Raw genomic sequence first — 21468 nt, 5'->3', positions numbered from 1 at the left:
CCTCAGAACCCGGGGGACCCTTCGCCCCAGTCTGGGCGCCCTGGCGGGTCAGGAAACCCCGCTTTCGCTCTCTTTGCTTCAACCACTGAAGAGGCAGTAAAGCGAAATGGGCCTGGATCTGGGTCAGGAAGACCTAGAAGGTAGTCGGGGAAATTGGTCTGAAAGTTCTAGAAGCATGTTGAACTGACCACCCAGCGCCATGACTCACCCGCGGAAGGTTCGGGGCTGTGAACGCTGAGCGTCGGCTCACTCTCGCCAAGCCCTTTTGGGTTTACTCACTCGAGCAGGGAGCGGAGGTGCGGCAACTCAGCGGGGACAAAACACTTGCGCGGAGCTGCGGTTCGCGGGCGGAGCGGGAGGGGGCGCCCGCCTTCCCCGCACCGAACAGTGACCCTCGAGTCTGTTCCGGGATCATCCCGGGTCGCGAGTAGTGCCCGCGCAGGCTAGTCTCCCGGAGAAGCCTCTCCTTCCAGTCCGCTCCTTCCTAAGCGGTCCCGCTGCCTCGGAGCCCCTGGCCCGGGAGAGGTGGGTGTGCCGCGGCGATCTCCCGTGACTCGCAGGCCTGAAACCGGACCCCGGCAGCAGCGGCCTTGCCTCTGTGGCCCGGACCTGCGTTCGAGTCCTGACGCTGCTGCGTGTCCTGAAGTAAAAAAAAAAAAAAAATCAGTTTCTGTAAGCCTTGGTTTCCGCGATGTGGATAATTGTGAACCCACCACATAGGATGGTTCCCAGGGGTCAGTGCTTGTCAGAACTCCTGGACTTAAGAAAACGCTCAAGAAATAAAAGCTGGCCGTTACTACTGTATTAGTTGTCGCAATATATCTGCTTTTTCCACGAGACTGTAAGGTACTGGAGAACAGAAACTCCCAGCACCTGGCACAGTACGTGGCATGGTAAGCGAGACTAGCAGCCTGGGACCCTCGACGGCAGAGTGCAGAGTGGGAACAGGGGGCAGTCCAGCAGCAGCGCGTGTGACCCCGAGTGACGTAGGCGAGTGAGAATGAGCCTGTCCCGGCTGCGCACAAACGGCACTTCGCCGCCCACCCCGCGCCCCCTGCCGGCAGGGGTCATCCTCTCCCCCCATCCCCCATCCCGGCACCCCTCGGCGTCCGCTTTCTGTGTAATGGAGGACGCCCAGTGGTCAGGCAGAGGCTGTGCGCAGAGCCAGGGGAAGCCCTAAACGCCTGACCCAGGCCAGCGGTGGGGCAGAGGCCTGAAAGCAAGGCGCAGCAGACCTGTTCTCCAGAGCCGCTCTCTGTCTGCCAGAGGTGGGCAGCTGTTCGACCAAGGCTTACGGTAAGTACCCTGTGGTTTACACTATGGCAACAGAGAAAGGAGGGGTACCTAACTCAAAGGAAGTCGTTTCTGCCCTAGAGCCTCACTGTTCATGTGTACAATGGGAACTATGATTCCGTCCTTCCTGCAAGGCTTGTCACGAGGCTCCCAAGGGAGGAGACAGATAAAGGGCCATCGCGACAACCTGGTGGGCATGGGATCCAAAACAGGAAGGTCTCAGCGACGGTGCTGGAACACAGAAGACCAGAGCAGTGACACTGAGCCCCCTTCCTTCCCCCATCCTTCTCTAGAAAACTGAAAGCAGAAAAGGGGAAGGAGGGTGCCCTGAGGTGGAGGAGGAATTTTGGCTGCAAGGAGGCATGTCTATTACCCCAAACTCGGTCTGAGCCCCCCCTAAACTCCTCTCAAATCACTATGGAGAGGTATCCCCCTACTCTGAACTGTGGACAAGAGTGTCAATTCTCTACAGTACTGTCTCCCTGACTTTAGACCAAAGTGAGGAAATCGTTTGGATATTGTGATCTGATAATTTAGGCAAACCCAGATTCGTGCCCAGATTATCAGAATTAACATCTCAGGTCTTTACTTGATTCTCCAAATGCAATTGTAAATTCTGCCTCTCTCTCCCTCTCTCTCTTTGCTCATTGCCTCCGGTCTTTTCTCCCACATACACACAAGTCCCTTGTTTTGCAGTTAAAGGGGAACTGGGGTCATATTTCCTTCCAGGAAGATGCTATTTTCCAGATCTAGCTGACCTGGACTTCAGGCCATTCATGCAGGTTCTCACAGTTAATAAAATTAAACACATTTGCCACCATGAACAAGTCTGGAGTACATGCTTGGGGTGGGAACAAAGGAGCAGAGAGAAGGCAAGGCTATGGAAATTAGATCTTTTATATTTCGTTTTCAATAGGAAAACAAGTTTTTACCTTAGGTCAAAACAGCTACCACTGTGGTGACAGAAAGATTTGTAACTAGGTGTCAAGACACCAAAAAGCAATCTTGATTACATATCAAGAGGTTAAGTTTGAGACTGGGGCCCACAAAGCAGCAGGCTGAGCTCGCAATGCGCTGACGAGGCAATGCGGCCTCTCCTCTGGTGAGACCCACCTCCCAAAGCTTTCTAAACCAGCTCACCCTTCTCCATCTAGGGGCCTTCTGTAACCAAAAGGACGGCTGGAAACTAATCCAGGCAGATTTGAAGGCGGATTACCTTCCTCACTATTCCGCAGAGAGTGAGTTATGTGGATGCTGGAGTTTTAATTACACACTTGCTTTTTCTGAGGAAGAAAACCAAAGATATTTTTCAAAGTATTAACTTGTTTTCCATTAGGCAGTTGTTGTAACAAGTTCTTTCAGCGACGTGTTATGTCCTTAGAACGGGGTGCTTCAGATGGCGCGCACTAGCACAATTTTGTGGCTTTTAATTACTATTTTGTTCTTTTGGGGGGTTTCAGAGGCTGGCGCCTCGGCATGATTAGACTGTCTACTGGGCCCACCGCAATCACGAACACCTCCACCAGGTGGCGCCACAAGGCAGGAACTGCGGACTCCGGTAAAGGCGAGTGTCCCTCAACTCCGGGCCACGGTTTCCAACCACCAGGAAACAGAGATATAGAGGAAGTCGCCACTTCAGATTTAAAAGAAGAAGAAATTTCAGTGATAGGGCCAAACATTGTCCTAAAATGAAAAATCTGTAAAATAGGGTTAAGTGCATGAGATAAAACTTTTTTGTTTCTGTAAATTTAGCAAGATTCGTAGTATCGAGACAACACTCTCACCAAAGTATCATCCCATTTCCTTTTTCGTAAAAACATGGAATTTAAAGTTAGAACGAACTTTGAAGGCCATCTGGTCAGTCCAACCTAGAGAGGAAATCCCCGGGATCGTTTTTCGGTTGTCAATTAGCCATCAAATACACGTAATTACTCAGAGTCTCGGTGTGTCAGAAAAGTACAAGGGAAAATGCTTTCAAATATATCATTAGCAATACTACCTTTGTATTTATATAGCTTTTCTCTCAAGGAACAAGGAAAATAGTTTAAATATTATCGAATTAATTTTCCTAATAGCCCTGTGGGTTGGTTAGGAAGCAGGTATTATTATTATACGTGGTTTATGGATAATTTAAATCAATGGACTATGTCAAGTGCCGAGTGGCTGACAACAGTAAATGCCAGACCCTTCGAGGAAAAGCGGAGTTAGAACTGGCCGGGCTCTCGGCACCACTTTATTTTGATTAATGTTTGAAAGCTGACCTCGGACGTGAAAGTACGAATCACTGGAATTGGTCGACACTTGTACACAGAATGGGTTGGGAGACCCCATTTCTTCTTCCTCGGAGGCGAAATGACAGTCTCCGTCTTCACGCCTTCTGTCCTCCTACCATCGGTCACCCTGATTCCCCGCCCCCCGCCTCCAGCCCCTCGCCTCGCAGCTCACATTCAGCAGCAGCCTGTCTGCACCCACGACCACAGCAGCCGCAGCGCCAGCCCTGTGATTCCCGCCCCCCCCCAGCCCCCCAGCCCCCCAGCCCCCCAGCCCCGCGCCCGGCGTTCCTGAGCTCCAGAAGCCTTGTGGCTCGGCGCTTCTGATTGGCCGTTGCTAGGTGACGTCGCCTGAGCTCACGTGACGAGTGTTAAATGCCCACCCTGCGGGAGCCCGGCCCACAGACAATCGTAAAGCCGCTCGGGGCTGCTCACCTGCTCCCACCTCCTCCCGGAGCCCTGGCCAGGCCCCGCCACCCCTGACCCCTCCACTGCCCGCCCCGAGCCCGCGCTGGGCAAGGAGCCGAGCAGCCCGAGAGGCGGAGAGAGGATGCGGCCGGAGGCAGCTGTCCCGAGCAGTGCACGGTGATCGCCTCCCCCGGAGGAGGAGTTGCCTAGACCATTGCCGCATTTCTTGTTTTCCTCCCCCCTCCCCCACTGTAATTACATTGGCTGCTGGAGGGGACAGGGAGAGACGGAGGAGGCGCCTCGCAACCCCCCTCGCGCCCGCCACCCCTGCTCTTTCCCGTCCCGGGCCAGGATGACTGGAGTCTTTGACAGTCTGGTGGCTGATATGCACTCGACCCAGATCACGGCCTCCAGCACGTACCACCAGCAACAGCAGCCCCCGAGCGGCGGCGGCGCTGGCCCCGGCGGCAGCAACGGCAGCAGCCTCCACAAGCCTCAGGAGTCGCCAACACTCCCGGTGTCCACAGCTACAGACAGCAGCTACTATACCAACCAGCAACACCCGGCGGGCAGCGGCGGCGGCGGCGGCGGCGCTGGGGGCTCGCCCTACGCGCACATGGGCTCCTACCAGTACCACGCCAGCGGCCTCAACAACGTCCCTTATTCAGCCAAGAGCGGCTACGACCTGGGCTACACCGCCGCCTACACCTCCTACGCGCCCTACGGGACCAGTTCGTCCCCGGCCAACAACGAACCTGGTAAGCATAACTTTCGCGTCAAGGGTGCCAAGTCGGTCTAGTTCCTGGGATGGGTGGGATAAAAATGTTTGGGACGGGGATCCATCTGGAGCCCTGGCCTTTCACACTGATTGCTTCCCGCTCGCCTCGCGCCCTTTACCCTCCTCAACTTTCATTTGGCGGAGGGTCACCGGGTACGTCCCTCGGGTACCCGGGTACTCGGCTGGTGGGACCAGGTGGCCTCGGCGGGTGGCCTCACGACAACCTCATTTCCCTACCACCTGCTGCTCCTTTCTCCCCCGGTTTGCGCCTGTCTTCCCCTTCCCTGGAGGGGCCGACTCCCGGGTTCGTTGGCGGCGCGGGTCCGCGCGTTGCAAAGTTGTGCCTGAGCGCCGCGCAGCGTCTCCAAGAACCCGCCTCCCGGCTTAGGCCGAGTTCCACGCTGCTCTCCCGGCGGGCGGGGAACTCCTGGGCTCCCGCGGTTGCGCGGTTCTCACGATTCCATTTTATTGCAGAGAAAGAGGACCTCGAACCTGAAATCCGGATAGTAAACGGGAAGCCAAAGAAAGTCCGGAAACCCCGAACCATCTACTCCAGTTTCCAGCTGGCGGCTCTTCAGCGGCGTTTCCAAAAGACTCAGTACCTGGCACTGCCCGAGCGAGCTGAGCTGGCGGCGTCTCTGGGCCTCACCCAGACTCAGGTGAGGGCTCGCGGCCTGGGAGGCACGAGGAGGGCGCTGGCCTGGGATGGCCAGGAAGCAGGCAGGTTTAGGACTATGTTTTTTAAAGTATTTTTTATAGTACTTTTAAGGATTTCGAGGCCCGCGCCTTGGGCGGCCTAAACTTCCACGCCCGAAGCTGAAATCCCCCAGGGTGCCACCTCGTGCGAGAAAAGGATAGGACAGGGGTAGGCAGAAATCCGGTAGCAAGTTGTCCTTCCGCGTACTACTGATTAAGCGGGTAAAACAAGTGGCCCTCCTGACTGCCTCCGCTGTCACCATCACCGAAGTGCACACACATCAGCTCTCTCGGGTTTTTTGAGAATACCTCCCATTGGAGCAGGAACCGACAGACCCTCTGAGGCCGCGGCACGTGATCGGCTTACCTGCCCAGGGTGTCCGCCTCTTACCAGCTGTCTTCCTAAGCTTCCTCCCCTCCCCTGCCCCAGGCCGAGGTTCCTCCATTAATGCTCAGGTCCCTTTTCCACAAAGGTCAAAATCTGGTTCCAGAACCGCCGATCCAAGTTCAAGAAAATGTGGAAGAGCGGTGAGATCCCTTCGGAGCAGCACCCGGGGGCCAGCGCCTCGCCACCTTGTGCTTCGCCGCCAGCCTCGGCGCCGACCTCCTGGGACTTCGGCGCACCGCAGCGGATGGGGGGCGGCGGCGGCCCGGGCAGCGGCGGCAGCGGCAGCGGCGCAGGCAGCTCCGGCTCCAGCCCGAGCAGCGCCGCCTCGGCTTTCCTGGGAAACTACCCGTGGTACCACCAGGCCTCGGGCTCCGCTTCGCACCTGCAGGCCGCCGCGCCGCTGCTGCACCCGGCGCAGACCCCGCAGCCGCACCACCACCACCACCAGCACCACCACGGCGGCGGGGGCGCCCCAGTGAGCGCCGGGACGATTTTCTAACTCCCGGAGACTGCGCCAGAGACTTGAGAGAGCAGAGACCAGTTATCCTTACTGCTCGTCCCCAGAGCCATAGGGTCCCTCCGGCTGGCCCGATGATGCCACCCGCCGCTCCCGGAGGTGGCGGCCCAGGATGGCCTACCCCAGGCCCTGCTACCCTCGCGGGGCCACCGCGCGGCCAACTGGAAGGCGTCTTCTCGCGCCACGGGCTCCCCTCGGAGAAACCCGGCATCCGCGGGAGAAACCCTGCCACGGCCGCCTTTCCGACCTGAGCCCCGCCTCAGACTTGCCTCCCCTCCCCGCCCCGCCCGGCGAGGCAGTCCGGCGCCTTTTTCGCCCCGGGCCGCGAGCAGAGTCCCGGAGAGGGACGCCTGCCCCGCCCGCGAGGCTGCCTGGGCCCTCTGAGGCTCCTTTCTCCTTGCCCGCCCCCAGGCCCAGCTCCTGTCCTCTGGGGTTATTGACCTCCCGGTCCTGCCGGCCTGCCCTCCCCCCGCCCCGACCCCTTGACCCCGGCGGCCCGCCGCTTTTTTTCTGCCCTGCTGTTTCCAGCCGTTGGAGCCCTCGTCCCTCCCCCGCCTTAGCTCTCCTCGCAGGAACGCTCCCTCAGCTCTCTCCTCATCCTTCACCAGTGGAGTTTTTTTATTTTTATTTTTTTAAAAGTTTAGGTGCCTTTGCGGATGACCTCATTTTGATGTTGGGGGAAAAAATGATTTTTTTAATATGTGGACACTGCAAAAAAAATGTGTTTAAATTATCTTTTTTAAAACCTATTCAGGATTATTAGCCTGGACTTCGATATAGCGTTTGTAAATAAAGGTGTCTGTGCAGATTTTCCCACTGATTTATTTGTATAAAAATACTCATCTTTTCAGACTTTTTTGTAAATCCCCACTTGTGAAAACTGCGGTTTAGCAGTGACCTCAGCAACCCCTCAGTTTTATTTTTCCCTTCGAAAAATGTTCTCAGTTTAACTAAGCTACTGATTTGGATTTGTTTTATCTTATCCTAAAGTCTTTGTTCTTGAAATGAAAGGTATTTTGGGGTTATTTATTATGAAAACAACATGCTCTTAATGTTGATTTTACAATATGAAGAGATTATTTAAATAAATTATTGTTTTCATTGGATGTGTGCGCTTTTTCCTTGGTGTCACGACCTGGAAGCTCGAGCCGCTGCCCAGGCGGGGAACTAGGTCAGCCAAGAGTGACATTTACATCTATCGGAGGCTGCGACTTGCGGAGAGGTGCGGCGAGGCGAGGACCCGCGCTCTCAGCGCAGGGCCGCAGCGAGAGTTCACGCTCTGCCCGCATCCGTGTCCCTGCGCGAGGTTCGCCAGCTCTCGTTGCGGTGAGTCACTCAGCGCCGGGTGGCTCCGGCCTCCGCCCGCCCGGCCCCTTCGGCGCCGGCGCCGCAGCCCCGCTCCTGGGAGGTCTCAGCCGCCCCCTCGCCCGAGGTGCTGGCAGGGCAGTACCTTCGAGCCGCCGCGGGGAACCTGCCGAAGCCGGAGTCTGACCCATAGTTTGGACCCTCCCCACTGCTTGCCCTGCAGCCCTTCTGGGACTGGCTGAGCTGAGAACTCAGTGAGCCACCCAGGCCCTCGCCAGACTCTGGAAGGCAGGGCGACCCCGGGCACACAGGGCTGCGCTAGCACACATGCAATCACACACTGTGACTCGCACAGTCACATCCATACTATCACATACTGAATCACACTTACACTCCTACACAGAACACTGACAAAAATTCACGTACATTCGCACGGAGACCGACGCACAGTGCTGTGGTTTCGGCGTTGTGAACACCTCACGATCTCGGAGGGGAAACGTCCATACATGATTCAGCTCTGCTTTCCACCTTGGGTCCCACATAGCTAGCGTCCAGCTTTGGAAGTGACCCTAATTTCTGGCATTCCCTTCAAAGGCCAGGGGTAGGTGGGTAATGCAGTCCTGAACTAAAAGTCTTTTTCCTTGAAAGCGCTGGGGCCTACAGTTGGAAACGTCTTGGCTTCAGTCACAAACTGTGTGACTTTAGGCTACCCACTTAACCTTTCTGTGCTGCAATTTGCAGATCTGTAAGATGGAATCAATAATAACAGATATCTCAGAGCTGGGAGCCTTTAACAAGGGAATGACGGTGTGTGGCATACGGTAAACACTCAATAAATTTTGCTTAGTAGCATAGAGTTTTATCCCAATGCCCCCAAATAGTGAGGCTTTACTTTTGCCTGCAATTATGAGGCCCAGAGTTACCCAGAGGCCTTTCCAAGTTCACCTTGTGTGGAAGAGCAGCATTCTAGGGCTGGGAGAGCTCTGGCCCCTTCCTATATGAGAGGCTGAACCTTAGCCATCCCCTCTGAAGCGACCAGCGTCTACTGGAGAGGAGGTTGGGGGCAAGCCAGAGAGCCCAGTTTGCCATATGTCCTCTAGGATGGCTATTCAGGCCATCCTTTTTGTGTGTCCTCAACTAATGTCTGCCAAAAAACAGACGTGGGGGACTTCCCTGGTGGTGCGGTGGTTAAGAATCCGCCTGCCAATGCAGGGGACATGGGTTCGATCCCTGGTCAGGGAAGATCCCACATGCCGCGGAGCAACTAAGCCCGTGTGCCACAACTACTGAGCCTGTGTGGCGCAACTACTGAGCCCATGTGCTGCAACTACTGGAGCTCGTGCTCCGCAACAAGAGAAGCCACCACAATGAGAAGCCCGCGCACCGCAACGAAGAGCAGCCCCCGCTACCCGCAACTAGAGAAAGCCCGCGTGCAGCAAGCAACGAAGACCCAAAGCAGCCAAAAATAAAAAATAAAATTAAAAAAAAAAAAAACAGACGTGGGACAATGGTGACTTTCTAAGCATCACTGAGAGGAATCCTCACTTTTCTGGCCAGATTGTTTTGAGGCCTGCATTGAATCTAGTTTACAGCAGAGTATGGTCCACAGAGTTGGGGCTCTGGGGAAGGCAGGGAGGCCATTCAGTCAAGTGTCCGTTCGCATTCCTGCATTGTTTTCCCAGGCTAGGGAAGCCTGGGATGAAGCTCATTGACCCCATGATTCTGACTTCCCTAAGCAGTTGCTGCCTAGCAGACCCCCATTCCTGCCACCGCTCCCGCCCCAGCTCCAAATTTCGTGGTTTTCTTTGAGTGCCAGTAGCTGGTGCCAGCCTTCTTTCTGCGGTTGACTGTGCCCTCCCTTCCTTTGCGCGCACTCCCCTCCCCCTCCTGAAACCAGCGAGGAGAGACGGGGCAGTAAATTGGCTGGTGTCGAGGATCTGCAGCAGACAAGATGATTAAGAGGCCTACGCCGAAGCGCCCGGGGCAGGGAATGTCAGCCCAAGTTGGAATCACGCAACAGGCCTTGGCATGAGCGAGCCTGGGAGCCGGGAGGGCGGGCGGCCCCAGCTCTGGGGTGGGCCAAGGCCCCACAGACTCGCCGGAGTCACCGAACCTGGCACCCGGCGGCGGCGGGGTCGGGCCGGGCCACGGCGCGCCTTTCCCCGGGAAGCCCTTGAAGCAGAGAGCAGAAGGGTGCAGGGGCCAGAGGAAGGGGGCGTTTCCGCAGACAAGGAGAAGGGCAAAGAGAAGGGAAAGCAAGGATGCACCTGGGTCCCAGAAGTAAGGGGGCGGGGAGGAGGAGGGGTGAGCGAGGGGAGAAACAAAGCCTGGCTGGGGGAGGAGGGGGCAGGCTCCAGCCCCGCCGGGGGCGACGCGCTGGCAAGTCCTTCTCACAGTCTCGCGGCCCGCTGGGAGACGCGGAGCCCTGTGATCAGCCCGCCGCCGCCGCGCAGACAAGCTCCCCCCGCGCCCGACTGCACTCCCAAAGCGCGAATGAAAAATGGAAATGGGAAGCAGCGATCTCGGCTCCCTGCACTGGGAAACCAGCCGCGCTCGGAACACACATAAATCTTCATTGTAATCCCCTTCCATTTGCTCGCGTGAAATATCAGGCCAGAGACAGGATATGACAAGAGCAGGGAGGCAGAGGGAGGGAAGACGAAGAGTGAGGGGTGCCCGGTTCTCTCCGCTCCACCCCCTGGCAGTGTTGCTCGGAACTCCGGCTGAGCACTGGCACTGAGGTCCAACTCCAGTTGCAGGCACTCCTGGCGAGCCCGCGTCCCCTGCTCCTCGCAGTTCCCCCTCCCCTACCCCCCGTACCCCCGCCCTGCGCGCGCTCCACCGCAGGCCACCCCGCCCCGGGTGCTTCCCGGGTGTAGACACACACCCCTCCCACGGCCCCGAATTCCCGCCGCCCGCCCCGCCGCTGCCGGGCTGCGAGGGGAGGGGTTGGGAGGCAGGAAAGAAAGGGAATGCATCCCGGGCCTAATCAGCGCGGCTGCAATGTGGGACCATTTAGGAGGCTTCCCCTCCGCCTTCTTTCAGGATTACTTGTGAAAATTGTGAATATCCGTCCTGTGTAAGGATTTCCGAGACTAGTGGGGAGAGTTTGGGGGAAGTATCAGGTTTGATGGGGGCGGAGAGAAGGCTGGAAGACCGGAGCTTTGTTTACAAACAGTTCTTTGGCAGAAGGGGGGCGGAAAAGAGGGGTAAAAGGTCCCGTGAAGGAGAGTGATATCGGGGAGCAGAAAGACCCCTTACCTTTCTAACAAAGATGTCCTCACTGACTGTAAAACCCAGGAGCAACTCCCGCACTCCCCAAAACACCCCCTCCCCCGTCCCCGTCCCAAGCACTTGCTCAAAAGTCACAAGCCGGGTCTTTTCCCGCTGGGGAACAGCGACCACCAGTCGCTTAAACCTGTTGGGGGTTAGAGACTTCTTTGAGAATGAAACTACAGATTCTCTCTTCCTCGTAAAATACTGGTTCTTTTGCATTTGACTTTGGGGTCCCCGCAAGCCGGTGGGTGGGACGCGATCCTGCAGTCTTGATTACGCGGGCCCCTGGCCGGGTCTGACTAGGCTCTCCGGAGACGGGCGGGCTCTCGCAGGGTCGTGATACCCAAAACCGCCCCAGGGAAGCCTCCCTACGCATCTGGAATCTGCCCCCCAAGCCTAACCCGCTGCCCAGTCTCCCACCCCCCAAACTCAAAGGCGCGGGCGGATTCGGAGGCCCCTGCTACCCTCTGAGGCCCCCCTGCCGGGAGTTCCCCTCGCTGGGACGGATTTGGCAGTGATTGCCCCATTACAAGACTTTATATTCCGCCCTGGGGCCTGGGACCTGGGGCCGGGCGGGGCCGCGGGGCGGCTGTGCTTCACGCAAAGAGAGCGCAGGCAGATCTTGGAGGAGCAGCCATTCCACCTCCACGTGAGAACACAGGCAGAGTCTCTAGATAGACCTTTCTTTCTCCGGCCGCCTCCGCTCCTCTCCGTCCTCCCGGTCGGGCCAGACCGCAAACACTGCAGTGTCTTAGCAGTTTGCGGGCTGCGCAGCGCTCCCAGGATTCTCCGGAGGCCCGTTTTGGGAATCCTCAGGAGTCCTGGTGCCACTGGCTGCGTCCCGGGTCCGGTCCCGCCAGCGCTAGGAGCTGGAGGGCGGAGGCCGGCGGTGAGGTTTGGGCGCGGAGCCCGGGAAGGTGGAGAAAGGCTCCCTGTGGTGGGTCGGGACTGCGAGCCAGAAGATTAGAACTCCGGGGAAAGAGAAAAGGCGAAGGAGAGGGAGGGACTGGACTTGGAGCGCGCCGGGGTAATCCCAGGGGGCCGACTCGGGCCCGCACAGAGCAAACATGGCGGGCTTTCCCCGCTCCCGCTCCTGCCCTCCTTTTTGTGGCCCAGGAGGCTCAAATACCCTAGAGATGAAATCGTCGCTCACGGAACAATGGCGACTTCTGGCCCTGGAACCCGACCGAGTCCGGGCTGCTCCGAGCGGTGGCCGCACTCCTGTAGGCTTCTCCAGCCCGGAGCCGCAGCAAGCCGCCCCCCCCACCCCGCCCCGGGGCAGCCCCCGCCCCGCCCCATCCCTCTGCGGCCCTGGCCTTGGCTTCTTAAAGTCGCAGGCTGTCTCAGTGCCCGAGAGAAGCACTGCCCAAGTGGGGAATGGGTGTTTCTCGGGGGCGCTATCTCTCTGCGGTGGAGATCAAAGAAACGCCTAGGAGTTCGCGGGGCGGGCCCCGAGGATCCTCAGATCCTTCCCTCCTCTTCCCAAAGCTTCCAAAAAAGCAGGCTGGTGTCCGCCGGCACTGGGCGGCACCCTGTCTAGGGGTGATGACCGCCTCACACCAACTCCTCAGCCAGCTACCCCCGCACCCCTCCTCCCGCCCCCTGGACTCGGCCTGCAGATTCCAGGGCCCTACTTGGGTGCACTTTGGAGGGGGTTTGCGAGAATACGGGAAAGGGGCCGAAGGAAGGAGGAGGGGAGAACTGGAAAGAACAAAAATAGAAGAGGTGTTGGGAGGAGGAGGGGGGTGGTGGGAATCCTGCTCAGGCACTTTCTTGCTTAGTCGCCGCATTTAGGGTCGGGGTCCTGGGCCTCTCAGGCATCCCAGCTGGGGCCAGCAGGCACGCGGGAAAAGGGATTCTCTTTTCCTGCGGGAGAACAGTGAAAATTTGCCTTGGGTGGCCAATTTTCTCATTTGCCCCTATTAAAAGAAAAAGCCCAAGAAATTCAATTAAAGCCACCCTGGCCAAGGCGCTATTTGAGGCATGAATGTCTCCCCTAAAGCTGCAGCAATCATATGGCATTAGACACTTCCGGAATCCTATAGCCAACCTGAAAAATCCCAGACCCCCTTTTTCCCTAATTTTTGCTCTGATCTGTAATTTTATCCACATTTGCACTAGTTTGAGCATTCTGGCTCTCCCATCTGAAAGCCTGCAATTACTATATAATTCTTCGCAATTTCAGATGTCCTAATATGGACTGTAATTTTTGCGCAAGACAATTTCCTGCTATTTCAAGCATCAACATTGTCAAAGTTGTATGTACATAATAAATGGGAATATCAATGCATAGTTTTTAGCATAACATCTTGACTCCTCGATAATTATATCCGTTCGGAGCCTACGCAGAATTAGCCTGAATTGCATGGTAACTGCTGCTGCTTTAAAATTTTTAAAAATTACTCATAATTTTCCCAAAGATTACCAAGATCTCGAGTGCACAATGTCATCAGCGTAATGAAGAGTAAACATTTATGCTAATAATCTGCAATTTTTTTCATCAGCTATAAAGACAGAGGCTATATAGCCGAAATTTTCAGTCCTATTCTGCAAGCGCAGCGCTGCAAAAAGCCTGCGGCGCTCGGAGGCATCTGGTCCTGGAGACCTCTTTCCACTCTTTACCTCAGGATAGGAGGATGGGGCTGGGGGATACTTTTTGGTTTTCTGATTTTGTTTTGCTCTGGTTTGGTCGGTTTTGTATTTCCTATTTTTCCTTTTTTTTTTTTTCTTTTTTTTCTTTTTTCTTTTTTGCCTTTTCTTTCCTGTCTTTCTCCCAGCCAAAAGCCGCCTTCGACCCTTTTGATTTGATGTAGCAAAGATTGTGTCCAGATTATCTGAAATTGACACTGAAGAAGGTAAGGGTGGAAACCGGTTTCATTTTTCAGAGGGTTGGAAGGCTGCGCTGCGCCCGCCGCAGCGGCTCCCGCTCCGGGAATAGGAGGGTGGGGGGAGTGATTATGTATGCACCAGCTAATTCTTCCATCAAAACTTCTTGTCAGCGATGTCAGGATTATTTTTTTTCCTTTTTATAAAAACACTTGATGTTTCAGGAAGTGTTAATCCCTGAAGGTTGGGGGATGAGGGAGGGGGTAGGAAAGGAGTGGGTGGGGGGTGACAGTTTCTTGAACCTGGGGAAGGCACCCTTTAGAGCCGTTTGCCAGTCTACACTGAATTGGGGTTTGTTGTGGAGCTGGGACGGAAGGAGGGTTTCTTTGAGTCATGAGAGGGAGAGACCCTTACCCTCTCTACTGCATTTGATAGAGGTTTCTATGGCCATGAGGGATGAGAAGCAGAAAAGTTCGCTTTAGCCTTTGATTTTGGGGTGTTTAACCCAGGCGGTGGGATGACAAAAGCTAGAGATTTTTGAAATCGGTTTTTTTAAAGATACAGAATGAAAGACATGAGTAGCAGGATAAAAATATAGAGCTAGGGGCCTGGATTGCTTCTTTCCTTCCACTTTTTCTTGGGATCGAGTTTCGCAGGTTTTGTATCCAGCACCCAGACCTACCTTTCCTCTGGTGACAGAAATTGACAATTTCTTCAAAGGGAGAGATTTAGTTAATTTCTACATCAAATGACTCTAAGAGTAAATTCATACTTCTGTGCATATAGATGGGGGGATTCTAAAACTTTTTGTGGCTCTTTAAACTAGTGCAGAATAGGCAAGTCTGGAGAGCCATCTGACCTAGCCCAGTGCAGATCTCAAAAAGAAAGAAATAAAAATAAAACATAATAATCAGTGAAGGAACACTGTGAATTATAAACATGTTTCCAATGTTGTATTTTAAAATATTGCCTAGATTTAGGAGCTTGATTTTTCCACAATTAGACCACTACTTGCAGGGCCACTCAGTCCCCAGCTTATGAAACCCAAGACCAGTGAGGAGGGGGCTGGGGATTGTTGCTTCTGCCCCTCCACCCCCACCCCTACCCCTTTTAGAGCGAGTGTGTGAGAGAAGATATTAAAGAGGTATCTGTTGTTTGGCAATTTTGCTAAGTCTGTCTTCATTACTTCGACGCAGAGCATTTGCTAATTTGGAGGCCCGGCCATTGACAAGCTTGCTTCATACACCTGCAAGCAATTTGCCGGCTCCGGTACCGGAGAATTGCAGAGATGGCAGCTCGCACCTATTTGATTTTTTTTTTTTCTTTTCTCAATGCACAGCAAATTTGGCTTTCAGTGCGTTATCTCTTTTGTTAATGCAAAAAGATTCCCTGGGCGAAAAAATTGCTCATAATTACCAGAGAGATGGGGAAACTGCATTAGAATAAATAAACCTGAAATTACTGTAATTATGTTGTGTTTGATGGGCCCGGCTTGTAATCAAGAAGAGAATACAGTGAAATGATGCTGACCCTCTTGGGTTTGCAGCTGTACGCGCACTTTGGGGTCTTTTTTTGCAGAAAAGAGTCATTTTGATAATCATTAAGCTGTGTGTAACCTATTTCAGAAGTGTTTTAAAATGAGGTTCACATTTTTTGAACAAGGGGAAAAAAATCCCAAAATTGCATTTTGCCATTACAGACTCATACATAAGGAAAGGTTGTGTTTTCTAAGTGACAATTGTTAAGACATAATATTCAAAATCAGTATTTAATCATTATAATGAGGTATTGTTTAAATATAACCACCTTTAGATTATTCATAGTTTAATTAATATACTCATTATGAAAATCTTTGAATCAGATATTTGATGAACTACTTGTCAGTAACAAGGCAGCATTAATTAGACCTATATTGAGATTAACATTTTTTTAAAGTACAACCGCTTATAATTATAATAGAGCCTAACTAAAGACCGCCTTCGTTGAGCTAAAACTAATAATTTCTCTATTTGAACTGTTAGCATGAGATTATTAAATTAGTATAAGCTAATATCTCAAAGTATTAAAATCCGCTTGACCAAACAGATTTTGCCTGTGGCTTCAGGCGTTGGGCCCTGTCGGCTGTCTGGGGTACCAGAGTTGGATGCGTGAAAGAAATCTGCCAAAACCTTCCCGCTAGCAAAGTCACATTTGGCAGGGGAAACGAAATCCAGGAAGGTCCCTGTCTCCGCGCCGGAGCCCAGCCCGGGAAAACAGTTCCCTCTTTTTAGCTTCGACACCCGCTCGCATGCATCCTGGTCTCCAAGGTCCGATCACCCCCCTTAGCGCTCCAGATTCTGGGGGCTTGTGGGAGAGGAAGAGCCCCACTCTCAGGCCCAGAAGGAGCCTCGAGGTTCCCCGCTCCATTCCCCACCACCTCCCCTGCTCCCTCCACCACTCCCCCCTTCCCCTCCCTTTCCTAAAGGGCGTCGGAGAAGCCTGGCGCATCTGATCTTTCACCAGCACCAATTGAAAAATGGGTGCTTGTCATAACACAGATCACTGCCTTCCCCTCTCTGCTCCCCACCGCGCGCTGCAAAGGGGCCCCCAAAGGCGGAGCGCCAGCCCCCTCGGGAAGCAGTGTCGGGAGGCGAGTTCGAGGGAAGCGGGAATCGTTCAAAGCAGCCCGTCGGGGCCCGCAGCTTTCCTGAGCTCTCTCAGCTTGCTGTGGGGCCTGGGGCTGAGGCTGGTCTGGGGCGCAGGAGGAGGGTGCCAGACTGATGCTAGCGGCTCAGAGCCCACGTTCTTCTGGAGTGTACTGATCAAAACGGTCCACTGGAGGTGACCCTTAACCGCCTGGCCTTGGGACTTCTGCGCTGGAGGGGGTGGGGGCTTGGCTTGACAAGCTCTCGGGTTCCGTCGAGTCAGCGGAGCCCACCTGCCCCTCCCTCCGCACCTCCGCTTCTCCTAGTCGCAGAGAAAAGCCCGGCATCATTAGGCAGGAATGGGCCTCTCGTTATGGATGGGCCCGGATGGGTGGGAGTGGCTGTGGAGGGGCCCGGGTGGCGCCTTGGGACTGTCCCCCGGAGCTCACTGATTGATTGGGGGTAGCTTGACAGACGTGTCCTTCCGGCCCCTTTCCTGCGTCTGGCCTTGTCTTTTCCGCGTCGAGATCCAGCGCCCTGCGGGCAAGCAAAAGCCGAGAGGCCGGATCCCGGCGGATTCGAGGGGCATAGTCGGGTGTCTCCACTTTCAGGCTTCCAGGCTCCCTGCAAGGTGACTGGGCACAGGGGGCACTTACATCTCACAGGGCGGCTGCTTGTGAGCTCTGCTTTCATCTCATTTTAGACGGCCTTCACAGTCCCTTTGGTTCCTGAGCCCTGGCTCTGCCAGGCCGCACCTGTTCATGATTCCCCTTCGCAGGGACCCTTGCCACCGCCCTCTAACCCAGGCAGGGATCAGACCCTTGTGGGGGGGCAGGAGTTAAGCTTGAAGAATGGTCCCAGCAGGGGCTTCACATGCCTCCACCGTTATCCTGCTATGTCTGGAGACAGGAGTTGCTGCCCCTGCCTCATCTGGGGCAGAGGTGGCAGTCTGCTGGCCTGGCCCCAGCACCCCTCACACAGCACACCAGACAGCAACTCTTTCTCGAAACCATAATTTTACTGTCTCAGAGAAACTTTATAACTTATTTACAAAGTTCTTTCCCCCCCCAAGATACAAAGCAATAAGTTAACATTCTCAATATAAAACTAAACTTTGACATAGAGAACACAAAACACGGTTGATTTCATTTGATCACATTTTCCAAATTTCACAAGTAAAATGTCAAGATTCTCATTTCACAAAGCATCGGGTTTTACAGGCACACACAACAGAAAAAAAGCTAAGCTTGTGCAACATGTTTACAGAACAATAATAATAACAATAATAATTAATAACAATAATATGTACAGCAATTAGATCCTGCACTGGAGACTGTGCATTCAGGGTGGTGACTGGCATTATTCTGTGGTCGAGCCTCTGGGGATTGTTGTAAAGCTGCTTTCGTCTTACTTTAAAGCCCACCGGCATTAGGGCACTGGCGCACCCCTGCACGTTTTCTCTCCCCGCCCATCGGTCCTCTCTCTCCACAAGGGAAGAATTAGGATTTTCCTTCTTAACCAGGCAAAGCGATCAAGCGTTCTTCCCGAGATGAGGAAATTGTGTTGGCTTCATTTCTTTCTCTCTCTTTTCTTTTTAAAATAATATGGGACATGTAAAAAATGCAAATCATTCGGTTCCAACCTCTCCATACCAGCGAAGTACAAAAGTTACTATATAAATTAAAAATCACCAGGTCCTCCTTATTCGTTTTTCCAGGTGCGTTTAAAGTAATGGGTACCTTTGGACCCTGCGCTCCTCGCGCCCCACAGAACCGTGAATTGACCGAACATTCAGCCTCAAGCGAAATCCATTTCTCAATAAATAAAACCCCCTCCCTCCAATTTCCCCCAATCCCCGAACGAGCCACACAGATGGTTAGGCAGGCCCAGGAAAAGGTCCGAAAAGACAAAACGTTCCAGTACCCGGAACTGGGTGGCCCGGTGGACCAAGCCTCCTCCGACCTGGTGACTTTTTTCAGAGGCCGAAGAACGAGGACAGCGGACGGACGAGAACCTCGACTTCGTCAGCGCACAGATACAGAGCGAAAGGAGACAAGAGACGGACAGGACAGAAAGAGCTTTTGCTTTTTCTACATTGTTTTTTGTTTTGTTTTGTTTTCCTGATAGTCCCATACAGCTGAGGGTCGGCGGTCGGGTCCGGCGGGCTCTTGCTGCGGCTCCCGCTGTCGCAGGCCGCTGTGCCTGCGCTTCGAGGCCACTCGGCTGTCACCGCGCGGCCGAGGCCGGGGTTCGGGCAAGGGCGTGGGCGCCAGGGAAGTCGCCGAGCCAGACCGCGCGGCACTCGGAGGAGGCGGCAGGCGTCCTGCCTTTACTGTTCCTTCTTCTTTCCCTCTGGGCCCTTCTCCTCCGGACCCACGGCACGCGGACGGGGCGGATGGACCGGGAGGCGAGAGGGGCCCGGGCAGAGGGAGACGAGAAGGAGGCGGGCGGGTGCGGACGCGCAACCTCACATGAGCTGGGGTTGCTGCATAGCTTCTTGGTGCGCCGAGGGGTACCACGACGTGTAGCTGGGGATGTAGGAGCCCGCGCTGCCGCCCGAGCCCTTCCCGGAAGAGGAGTTGGGGTTCCAGCCGGGTGGCACTGGAGGAGAGCCGGCAGACAGCGCCCGGCCGTTGGCCAGCGCGCTACCCTCCAGAGCGGCCCCGCCCTGCTTCATGAGCTTCTTGAACTTGGAGCGCTTGTTCTGGAACCAGATCTTGACCTGCAAGAGCGGACAACAACGTGACTCGGTCTAGGTCCACTGTGCCTACCTTGGTCCTGGGGAGATAAGGGGGCCGTGGGACAGCAAGAGGGGATACCCCGCGGGCCACTGCCCTGCGCGACCTGGCAGCTCCCTGCTGGAGAAGCATACACACCCCCCTTCCCCCGTAAGAACCGAAGGCTGGGAGGCCCCACCGCGGGCCGCCGGTGGCCGGCAGGGGCAGCTCTCTGAGAGCCAGGGAGTGTGGTGGTGAGCGGTGCAGGGATTCAGGCCTTCGCCTGCCTGGGACTCAGCCCGAGCCCGGCAATCTTTTGGGGAAGACGCGGAGCCTGCATAACATCGAGGCTTCAATTCCAGTATGAACATCAATAAAAGAACCGAGTGGCGAAAAGAAGTGGAGGAAATTTATTTCCAGTGTGACCCGCCTTCTCTTTGCGCCATCATTTCAGCCCTTGAGCGAGTTGCGGGCTGACTGAGGAGGCCACAGGGTTTTGTTAAACTTTTCATTTGGACTCAAATCCACCTTTCCTTAGCGTCTCCTAACTCTGCTCCATATCCCGGCCCGGACATTGGAAACCCGCACCAGTCGTGATCAGAACGCCCAAGGGGTCCCCGGAATCTTAGAGAAACCAGGGAAGGAAGCTTCCGTTTCTCCTCCAGGGTCTGGGACTTGGGAGGTGAGAGGGCGGAGGAAAGGATTCCCCCCTCCAACCCAAACCGGTGAGAAGGCGGAGGAGGAGGGAGACAGAGGCTCGGGCCCAGGCCTGCAGTGATTAGCCACACACTTTAAAGGCAAAGAAGGGATTAACCCCCGCGTCTATTGTTCCAGTTGTTCGGGCACGTGTGACCTCAGAGTCCCCAAACAAAGTGCCTAGGGAAATCCTTCTTGTGCCCTAATCAGATTGTCCAAGAACGGAGGGCAGCAACAGAGCCAGGGCAGAGAGAACTGCGGAGGAAGGAGAGACGTTGCGAGAGTCGGGGTGGGACACACACACACACACACACACCACACACACACACACACACACACACACACACCACACACACACACACACACACACCACACACCACACACACACACACACACACCCCGACCCCTGACGCCCAGAGAGCAAGAAATGAAGCTGCGGGTGCAGGTTGGCCGCGGGAAGCCTGCGTGGCGCCACAGTGGGGCAGCGCCGAGGTACCTGCGTCTGCGTGAGTCCCAAGGAGGCCGCGAGCTCCGCCCTCTCGGGCAGAGCTAGGTACTGAGTTTGCTGGAACCTGCGGTTCAAAGCCTGCAACTGCAAACTGGAATAAATCGTCCTGGGTTTGCGGATCTTTTTCCCCTTGCCATTGAAGCGCACTTCACCGCCTTCCACCACCGTGCTCTTCTCGGAGTCAGCCCCTGGAGGGACAGCAGAAGTGGGGGCCGTAGTTAAGGCGAGGGACTGCCTTTAGTGCGGGGAGCCCAGAGCAAGTGACCGCAGAGGGGTGGCAGAGGCAGGACCAGGAGTGAGAACGCTCAAGAAACTCCGAAAGCCAGGGAAGGTCCCGCCAAGTCCAAAGGGCCCGACCCTGGCCGCTGCAAGCGGACTGGGGCAGTTCCCAGGCGCGCAGCTCCTGCCTTTGCAGGGAAAGTTTGCTATTTTTACAGGCAGTAGTTGAGGTTTAATTACCCTTAATTGCATACATTGTTTACAGAGCTACGCAACAAATAATTACCGAGACTAATACGTGCACATGTGGGTTTCTGTTTTCCACCAGGGCATTGTGTGCTCGGCTCACGGAGCCACCCAGAGGCCCAGCCAGTGCCAGGGGACGCTCTCGGATTTATCCTTCGCTGGATAGTTGCAAGTTGCGTGGATATATATTTTTTAAATTTCTTTGCTATGACAGGGATGCATTTACTGATACCCAAAACCTTTCACTGCTCCGGCGCCCTCCCCACCCCCATTCCATGTCTCTCTCCTCCACTCCTCTCCCTCCTTTCTCTCTCTCTCCTCCTCCTCCTCTCTCTTCCCCTCCCTCCCTCCCTTCGCACCTCTTCCTCTCCCTGGCAGGCGCACGTACCTGGGTCCTCCAGGCGGCTCTGGGCGAGGCTGGCGCTGCCCGGGTAGGACTGCACCGAACTGATGTAGGGGCTGGACGCGTGGCTGCTGACCGAGTTGACGTAGGGGTAGCCCAGCGGTCGGGAGAAGGACGAGGCCGAGCTGTAGGCGCCGTCGGGCTGCGAATGGCCCGCCGAGTGTAAACAGTGCATGGAGTAGTGCCCGTGGGACATGGGAGAAGGAGACATTTGCTGGTTGGGCGGCCCAAACTCCATAAACACCGCCTTGCCCGACACGGGGCTGTTGAGACTCTCTGGCATGGTGGTCATGGTCAT

General features: G+C 55.1%; 2 protein-coding genes across 3 annotated transcripts; one reads left to right on the top strand and one right to left on the bottom strand.

The window, feature by feature from the left end:
- Positions 1 to 4323: 4323 nt before the first annotated feature.
- On the top strand, positions 4324 to 6332 carry DLX2 (distal-less homeobox 2). The gene is made up of 3 exons (XM_059927258.1): positions 4324 to 4729; positions 5224 to 5408; positions 5919 to 6332. Exons 1-3 carry the CDS (start codon positions 4324 to 4326, stop codon positions 6330 to 6332), a joined length of 1005 nt encoding a protein of 334 aa, XP_059783241.1.
- A 12516-nt stretch (positions 6333 to 18848) lies between these two features.
- On the bottom strand, positions 18849 to 21468 carry DLX1 (distal-less homeobox 1). Of its 2 annotated transcripts, XM_059927256.1 has the most exons (3): positions 21156 to 21468; positions 20291 to 20490; positions 18849 to 19103 (listed from the first exon to the last, which is right to left on the bottom strand). In XM_059927256.1, exons 1-3 carry the CDS (start codon positions 21466 to 21468, stop codon positions 18849 to 18851), a joined length of 768 nt encoding a protein of 255 aa, XP_059783239.1. The 2 variants fall into 2 exon arrangements, with proteins under 2 accessions (XP_059783239.1, XP_059783240.1); XM_059927257.1 differs by lacking the exon at positions 20291 to 20490 and having other exon boundaries at positions 19027 to 19103.

Source organism: Balaenoptera ricei, chromosome 7 (genome assembly GCF_028023285.1).
Source record: "Balaenoptera ricei isolate mBalRic1 chromosome 7, mBalRic1.hap2, whole genome shotgun sequence".
Lineage (NCBI taxonomy): Eukaryota > Metazoa > Chordata > Mammalia > Artiodactyla > Balaenopteridae > Balaenoptera > Balaenoptera ricei.
The sequence above is the reverse complement of the archived record's forward strand: the minus strand, read 5'-3'. Positions and strand labels throughout refer to the sequence as shown.

What these genes read in the sequence shown, in the direction of transcription:
- DLX1 (XM_059927256.1), bottom strand. Translation starts at nt 21,468, where the DNA reads ATGACCATGACCACCATGCCAGAGAGTCTCAACAGCCCCGTGTCGGGC. An exon ending in GAGCCGCCTGGAGGACCCAG is followed by an intron (nt 20,491 to 21,155) that starts GTACGTGCGCCT and finishes CTGTCCCTCCAG; the next exon opens with GGGCTGACTCCGAGAAGAGC. An exon ending in TGGGACTCACGCAGACGCAG is followed by an intron (nt 19,104 to 20,290) that starts GTACCTCGGCGC and finishes CCGCTCTTGCAG; the next exon opens with GTCAAGATCTGGTTCCAGAA.
- DLX2 (XM_059927258.1), top strand. Translation starts at nt 4,324, where the DNA reads ATGACTGGAGTCTTTGACAGTCTGGTGGCTGATATGCACTCGACCCAG. An exon ending in CCCGGCCAACAACGAACCTG is followed by an intron (nt 4,730 to 5,223) that starts GTAAGCATAACT and finishes ATTTTATTGCAG; the next exon opens with AGAAAGAGGACCTCGAACCT. An exon ending in TGGGCCTCACCCAGACTCAG is followed by an intron (nt 5,409 to 5,918) that starts GTGAGGGCTCGC and finishes TTTTCCACAAAG; the next exon opens with GTCAAAATCTGGTTCCAGAA.